Genomic DNA, 8,602 nt, shown 5'->3' with positions numbered 1-8,602 from the left:
GAAAATACCTAATCATCATCAGCAATGACAACCATTAGGAACAACATAATCTTACACTCTTAAAAGCACGACAAATATGCAATGGAACTGAGCGTGGTGGAGAAAGTCGAATAAAAGAAAACCTACAATTTGTGGTTTTAGTCTAGTCTATAGTCTAGTCTATAGTCTAGTCTATAGTCTAGTCTATAGTCTAGTCTATAGTCTAGTCTATAGTCTAGTCTATAGTATAGTCTATAGTCTAGTCTATAGTCTAGTCTATAGTCTAGTCTATAGTCTAGTCTATAGTCTAGTCTATAGTCTAGTCTATAGTCTAGTCTATAGTCTAGTCTATAGTCTAGTCTATAGTCTAGTCTATAGTCTAGTCTATAGTCTAGGCTATTCTACAGTCTAGTATAGACAAAAGTGCAGTCTATAATCTAGTCTATTGTCTAATTGTAAACTAGTTTACAATTTACAATTTAGTTTTTTTGTTAATTCTTGTAAGAATAAAAAGTTTCAAAATTCATTTTAAATTGATATGCTTTGGTTATCCCTAGTGTAGTGTACAAAAAGCAATAATAAAAACAACAACAATGACAGCAGCAAAAATCCATAATAAATTTCTCAATTCAACTTTTTAGTTAAGTAAAATAACAAAAAGAACGAATACTCAATCGTACATTTTAACAGACAGTAACAACAATAAAATGATGACAAGGAGAGTTCCCTCTGACACCCACAACAAAATAAAAATACATGCACACATACCCAAATAGCAAATCCTCACACACATAGAAACAACAACAATTATTTATGTATATGGGATATTCATATAAAACAAGTAAAAAAACATAAATAAACAAAAGCAGCAACAACGAAAAAATTAAATGGTAAATTGTACATACAAACACACATAGAAGCATGACACAATGTAAATCCTTAACATATTATCAGCAACTACAACAAACATGTACACATTTTAATTTTTTTGGGTGAACAAGACACGAAAACCCTCCAAAAAATATCAACAACAAAAAAAAGCGAGAAATATATACAACAAAAAATAATAACAAAATATTCCACAAAGTAACAAAATTGAGATGAAATTTATATAAATTTTTTCTTTCTATTTTTTCTTTTTTTTTTTTTTTTTTGTTAAGAACCATTATAAATCCAGGGTATAGGTGGGTTATGAGAAGGTGGCAGGGAGATTGTGCTGCCATAAGCCAGGAATGCAAGTGTATAAAATGTCTTTGACTTCCGATGATTTTACATGATGTAAAGGAAATCCAGTAAAAAAAAACAAACTTGTTTGAAGAGTATTTATTACAGGCAAAAAAAGCATACTCCCTGAAAAAGAGAAAGAGAGCACAAGCTGTGATAAAAGAGTAGCAAGAGCATAAAATACAAAGAGAAAGAGCAAGTTAAATATAACTAAAACAGAAGCGGTAATTTAATTGAGAGTACATTACTTATTGAAGAGTAAATATTATGATTTTTTATTTAATCATTTAATTTAAAACGTGCCAAAAGCGAAACAGAAATAAAATAACAATAAAAGCAACTACAACAACAATAACAATACCAGCAAAACGAAAACAAACACAGTGCTATGCAAGCAAACAACCAAACAAGCATGACATGTTAAATACAACAAAACAGCTGATAATATAAAACAAGTTGTAAAACATGCTAGAGAACATCATACATGTTGATGAGTTGTAAAACAACAAGTATGTTGACATAAGTTGTAATCATACTCAAAAGCATGTTGTTTAATACATGTTGTTTTCATACTTAGTTCTGTTAATACTTGTTTATTATACTAGTTGTACTGTTAAGTTGCGCTAAGTTGTCTTCAACCACAGCCAACGACCTATAAAGAATGAGCATCACCTTTTGTGTATTTGAATGTAACACAATGACAGCTGCTCTCATTTATTAAACACCATCACCTCGTATCCAAAGGCTGCCAGGGAATATTAATAAGAATTTTCATAGTATGTACCCGGCATGGTAATATAAAGACTTTGAAATAGTACATTTTAGGTTTTAAAATACTAACTACTAATATTACGCTAGACTGTAAATTAGAATATAAACCAGTCTACAGAGTAAATTAGACTAGTTTAAAGATTCAACTATAGGCTAAACTATATTAAACACTGTACTAGTCTTGACTATAGACAAGACTATATACTTTAAACTCGGCAATAGACGAGACTATAAACTAGATTATATACTTGACTGTAGACTATTAACTAAAACTAGAAACAAGTTTATAGACTAGTGACTAAACTATAGACTAGACTGCACACTGAACTATATACAGACTTGACTATATACTAGACTTGACTATAGACTAGACTTTACTTGACTCTAGACTATAAACATAAGTCTACAGAGATAAGAGATCAATGACTAGTCTAAAGATTCATCTATGTATGGGCTAAACTATATTAAACACTGTACTAGTCTTGATTATAGACAAGACTATATATATACTTGACTATATACTATAAACTAGGCAAAAGACGAGACTAAAAAGTAGATTATATACTTGACTATAGACTATTAATTACACAATACTATAGAAAAATACTATAGACTATTGACTATATACTTGACAATAGACTTTAAACTAGGCTATAGACAAGACTATAGACTACTCTATAGACTTGACTATAGATTAGACTATAGACTACACCAGAAACTAGACTATACTATAAACAGACTATGGACTTAACTATAGGAACAAATCAGTGCACAAAGAAAAAAGAGATAAGAGTGATGATCTTTGTCTGCCTATAAAGCCTAGTCGAAGAAGAGACTAGTGCCCTTGACAAAACCCAGTAAATTGCGAGGGTCAAGACCTGCAATATCCCACATTTCGTTGTGGAACATATTCCCTAACCATTTCAACCTAATATTCTGTATCGTAGGACAGTTGCAAATTATATGCTAGATCGGCTATACTTTTTCCTTGTTCTCGATGTATTATTGTGCGTCCCACTTACTGACAAATGCTCCGTTAACATTCCTATCAGAATTCCTAGACTAGACGGCAGAGTAGAATTTATACTATTGCTGAAACTTCAGACTATACTTTAAATCAGACTCAAGACTAATCTATTGACTACAATATAGACGAGACTGTTGACTAGACTATAGACTTCACCTGGTCTATTGACTACTATTTCGGTACCTCAGAATATTTAGATATCAAAAAGTGCTGAAAAATGTATATACAAAAGAATCAAATGTCCCATGCCTTATATTTACATATTAATTTAGATTCGCGAGAAGTGTAGGGAAATTTAGGGATTTCATTGTAAGATTTTAAATAAAAAAAATTGAGATTTTAAATTAAAAAACTTTTTATAAAATACGAGACTAAAAAGTAGATTATATACTTGACTATAGACTATTAATTACACAATACTATAGAAAAATACTATAGACTATTGACTATATACTTGACAATAGACTTTAAACTAGGCTATAGACAAGACTATAGACTACTCTATAGACTTGACTATAGATTAGACTATAGACTACACCAGAAACTAGACTATACTATAAACAGACTATGGACTTAACTATAGGAACAAATCAGTGCACAAAGAAAAAAGAGATAAGAGTGATGATCTTTGTCTGCCTATAAAGCCTAGTCGAAGAAGAGACTAGTGCCCTTGACAAAACCCAGTAAATTGCGAGGGTCAAGACTGCAATATCCCACATTTCGTTGTGGAACATATTCCCTAACCATTTCAACCTTATATTCTGTATCGTAGGACAGTTGCAAATTATATGCTAGATCGGCTATACTTTTTCCTTGTTCTCGATGTATTATTGTGCGTCCCACTTACTGACAAATGCTCCGTTAACATTCCTATCAGAATTCCTAGACTAGACGGCTGAGTAGAATTTATACTATTGCTGAAACTTCAGACTATACTTTAAATCAGACTCAAGACTAATCTATTGACTACAATATAGACGAGACTGTTGACTAGACTATAGACTTCACCTGGTCTATTGACTACTATTTCGGTACCTCAGAATATTTAGATATAAAAAAGTGCTGAAAAATGTATATACAAAAGAATCATATGTCCCATGCCTTATATTTACATATTAATTTAGATTCGCGAGAAGTGTAGGGAAATTTAGGGATTTCATTGTAAGATTTTAAATTAAAAAAAAATTGAGATTTTAAATTAAAAAACTTTTTATAAATTACAAAAAGTCGAATTTTTGCATTTAGTTAAAAGTCGACTTTTTGCATCTTATGAAAAGTCGATTTTTCGACTATTTTCATTTCATTAAAAGACGACTTTTAGTTAGGGTTCTATAAATCGACTTTCGAATAATCGAACAATCGACTGTTTTGTCGACAAAAGTCGAAGTCGACTATTTTGTTCCAAAAAAGTTGATAACTCGAATATCGTCTGTGAAAAAAGTCGAAAAGTCGACTTTGTGAATAAAAATCGAAAAAAGCCTAAAAGTCTGAAAGTCGAAAAAAGTCGATAAGTCGAAAAAAGTCGATGAGTCGAAAAAAGTCGAATAAAGTCGAAAAGTCGTAAAATGTCGAAAAGTCGGAAAAAGTCGAAAAAAAGTCGGAAAAAGTCGAAAATTGTAGAAACAAGTCAAAAATTTTAAAAAAGTGAAAAAAAATCAAAAACTCTAAAATAGTCGGAAAAACTCAAAAAAGTCAAAAAATAGTCGGAAAAAAGTGGAAAGAAGTCGAAAATAGTCAAAAAGTCGAAAAAATCGAAAAGTCGGAAAAAGTTGAAAAAGTCGAAAAAGGTCGGAAAAAGTCGAAAAAAGTCAAAAATCCAAAAAAGTCGATAAAAGTCGGAAAAAGTCGACTATTTATAAAATACTTTTAGTCGAAAAGTCTAAAAGTCGACTTTTATTTAAATGAAAAAAAGTCGAAAAGTTGAAAAATCGACTTTTTATAAAATGCAAAAAGTCGAAAAGTTGACTTTTAACTAAATGAAAAAAGTCGAAAAGTCGACTTTTCGTTTCAACTGTAGAACCCTACTTTTAGTATTTTATAAATAGACCATTTTTTACTTTTTTTAGAATTTTCGACTTTTTCGGACTTTCGACTTTTTTCATAGTTATCGAATTTTTTGGAACAAAATAGTCGACTTCGACTTTTTTCTACAAAAAGTCGATTGTTCGAAAGTCGATTTATAGAAACCTAATAGAAGCCTATTTTAAACCAAAAAAATCCCTCTATTAACTTTTTCCCGTTAAAAATAATCATTGAAACTGGCATCTCTGGCTCTTACAAATACCATCACCACCACTGCCGCAATAAAACAACAAAAAGTACATACTAAACATTTGTACGAAAAAAACTTATGACAACACTGCCTGATACGATTTAGTTCTGTCATCGTCAGTCGCCATCGTAGACGTTTCGTTAGAGTGTCTCCTTTAAGAAAAAGGGAAAAAAAGAGTTTTTTTTAAATAAAAAAAAATAAATCGCAATTTGGAAAGTAAAAGGTAGCGCTGTATATACTTTATATTTATTAACAAAATTAAAAATAAGAAAACAAATCAAAAATTATCAAAATCTCAACTAAAGAGCGAGACATGGAAGAGTGTTAAATAAATGAGCAAACGTTTTCAGTGTGCCCAATGTAGAGGTTTATTTTGTGCGAAGAAAATACATGGTTATTAGTTGTGAAATTTATTAGGAGATTTTAAAATGTAATAAAAAGTGTTATAATAAGTACCTATATCTCGAATTCTCTTTGCAAAGTAATATTAATAATTTATAATTTCAAAATAAATTAGTTGATATTTGTTTCCGTTTATTTAGTTAATAAAAACTTTAATTTTTATATTTCTCTATAGAAAGTCTGTTATATCTATTTACATTTTAATTTCATTAAATCTTTATGGATGAACTAATTACACCTGAACTAGACCGAGTAACATACCAAACAGATGACTTTAAAATGGAAATCGATCCAATAGAAACTAAAAATGGTAAAGTCTAAATGTAAAACCTTAAAATATTTAATATATTAATAATTTCTTATAAAATTAAGAAAATTGGAATCCATTGACTGAGGGTGTTGATATAGGGGAAACTTTACTAAACATTTTGGATGAAGTACGTTCTTTAAGAGAAAGATATAGGAAAAGCGATGAAGAAAAGCAACAACTAATAAAAACACTTAGAAGTGAAATAAAACAGATAAAAAATGAATTAGGAGGACTAGATGCGAACATAGATCCTGAACCGAAGCTTTTGCCTAAGTTGCCCATAAATACTCTAGAGGATTTGAAGAATTTTGATGAAAAACTGCCATTAGACTCTGATCTAAAAACTGAATTCGTAAGTAGAGTTTAAATCTGTTATTACTAAAGTTATTTTATTTAAAAACAAAAAACATTACAGATAAAATTTTTAAAAAGATTTTCTGGCCACAATTTTATAGTATTTTTGAGAGCCGGTTTAAGGGCTATAGTAACAGATGAATTGGCGATAAATTTGACTTGGCGCGGAACCCAAGAAAAACCCAGCATACAATGTTTTACAACTTTTGTGCTTTTAAGAGGTTTAATAAAAAAACAAACATTAAATCAATTTAATATTTTTCAAACAATTATATCCTTTTTTTCTAAACAGAAATCTGTCTTTCAAAATATCCTGAAGCAAATCATACGGAAATCAATCGCATATGCCAACAACATTTTCTACACGCTAGAGATAGAGTTGGTCGAAAAAATAAGGGCAATGGTTCTCCAAAGACATCCACAACACCCACATTTTCTGGCTCTAGTCGTAAAGTTAGACCCATTACACCGGTTAATTTAGATCCAGTTTCCTCTTCACCTTTAGCAGATACTAATCTTTTAGATTCAGATTCTGCACCACCTTCACCAGAAACTATTCTATTTAATCCACTTCCCATGCAACCTTCAAAAACAGAAGTCAGTTTACCTAAGCTGCCCTTTAAAACCCTGCAAAGTTTAGAAGAATTCGATGACCAACTGCTGGACAATAAAAAATTAGAAAAGCTCTTGGTAAGGTTAAGTTTTCTAAAATGAAAACTTTATTTTTGTAATTAAATCTTTTGCAGAAACAATATATAAATAAAATCAGTGGCAGAGATCATGCTAAATTTATACGTGGCGCATATAAGGCTATATTAATTGATGAGGTGGCTACTAAACTATCCTGGCGCGGCACCAAAGAAAAGCAAAGTATTCAAGAATTTAATATTTTTCTGGTTATAAGAGGTTGTATATATAGTATGTTAGAAGTGAGTAATATGTTTAAAGTTTTTGTTATTTTTTTCAGATTTATGTTATGCCAGATATCCTAAAATAACAAATTCGGATATTAACAAAGTTTGTCATCAGCATTTTCTACATGCCAAAGATCGGCTTAAAAAGAGAGCTAATGTTTCAATTTAATAATAAGTTTATTCATTAATAGAAATTTATTAGTTTTAAGGAGTTTTTTTTTTAACAAATATGACGTATTTCCTTAATTAAAAATTTAATTTACAAGAAATCATAGAGAAATTTTTATTTCGGTTGCCATCTAATTTTTAAATTTAATTATTTTAAATATAATTCATTTTCCATTCGGTCGATAGCATTAAAATTAATAAAATTGATTTTAGGACGTTTTTGTTTTTAATACAAAGTTTACAACACTGAACAAAGAACAAAATTTTTGTATTCAACAAAACACAACCAACAGTTAACGTTGACGCTGCTGTCTGGGGCTGTAAAACGTAAACGTTGTTTGTGTGTATGGATGGCAGAGAATGAAAAACCCAAAAGTGAATTGTAATAAAACAAAATCTCTCGTAAACGTTCTAATTAAAACAAGTAATATTTCTATATTCGGCTGTGCCGAATCTTATATACCCTTCACGAAGTATGTTTTAAAAAACAGTTTTTATTTATTTTGTATCTCTGCTAGGGTTCTATAGTTGAAACGAAAAGTCGACTTTTGCATTTTATGAAAAGTCGACTTTTCGACTTTTTGCATTTAGTTAAAAGTCGATTTTTCGATTTTTTTCATTTAATTAAAAGTCGATTTTTCGACTTTTAATATTTTATAAATAGTCGACTTTTCGACTTTTGACTTTTTTCGACTATTTTCGAATTTCCTACTTTTTTTTGACTATTTTCGACTTTTTCCGACCAGAGTTAAAAATTTATAAAGTTGCCAGAAGCGTAAATTTATAATGTTGCCATTTAACATTATATTATTATTATTTATTATTAATAAAAAATTTTATTTATATTTTTTCTATTTGTTGCAATTTTTTGAGTTTTTTCGACTTCTTTCTATTTTCGACTATTTTCGACATTTTCCGACTATTTTCAAATTTTTCCGAATTTTTCGACTTCTTTCGACTTTTTCCGACTTTTTCGGCTTTTCGACTTTTTCGACTCTTTCCGACTTTTTTTGACTTTTCGACCTTTCGACTTTTATTTACAAAGTCGACTTTTTTCATAGACGATAGTCGAGTTATCGTTTTTTTCTTTTGGAACAAAATAGTCGACTTCGACTTTTTTCTACAAAAAGTCGATTGTTCGATTATTCGAAAGTCGATTTATAGAACCTTAATATGTTTGT

General features: G+C 29.8%; 1 protein-coding gene across 3 annotated transcripts; it reads left to right on the top strand.

The window, feature by feature from the left end:
• Positions 1-5,382: 5,382 nt before the first annotated feature.
• LOC111688378 lies at positions 5,383-7,525 on the top strand. 3 transcript variants are annotated; one of them, XM_023450883.2, is made up of 7 exons: positions 5,383-5,496; positions 5,923-5,985; positions 6,048-6,337; positions 6,401-6,560; positions 6,632-7,029; positions 7,086-7,245; positions 7,307-7,525. In XM_023450883.2, exons 2-7 carry the CDS (start codon positions 5,955-5,957, stop codon positions 7,420-7,422), a joined length of 1,155 nt encoding a protein of 384 aa, XP_023306651.2. In that variant the 5' UTR covers positions 5,383-5,496; positions 5,923-5,954; the 3' UTR covers positions 7,423-7,525. The 3 variants fall into 3 exon arrangements, with proteins under 3 accessions (XP_023306651.2, XP_023306650.2, XP_046808083.1); XM_023450882.2 differs by having other exon boundaries at positions 5,388-5,496; positions 5,851-5,985; XM_046952127.1 differs by lacking the exon at positions 5,383-5,496 and having other exon boundaries at positions 5,762-5,985.
• The last annotated feature ends 1,077 nt before the right edge of the window (positions 7,526-8,602 follow it).

The sequence above is a fragment of the Lucilia cuprina genome, chromosome 5 (assembly GCF_022045245.1).
Source record: "Lucilia cuprina isolate Lc7/37 chromosome 5, ASM2204524v1, whole genome shotgun sequence".
NCBI lineage: Eukaryota > Metazoa > Arthropoda > Insecta > Diptera > Calliphoridae > Lucilia > Lucilia cuprina.
The sequence above is the reverse complement of the archived record's forward strand: the minus strand, read 5'-3'. Positions and strand labels throughout refer to the sequence as shown.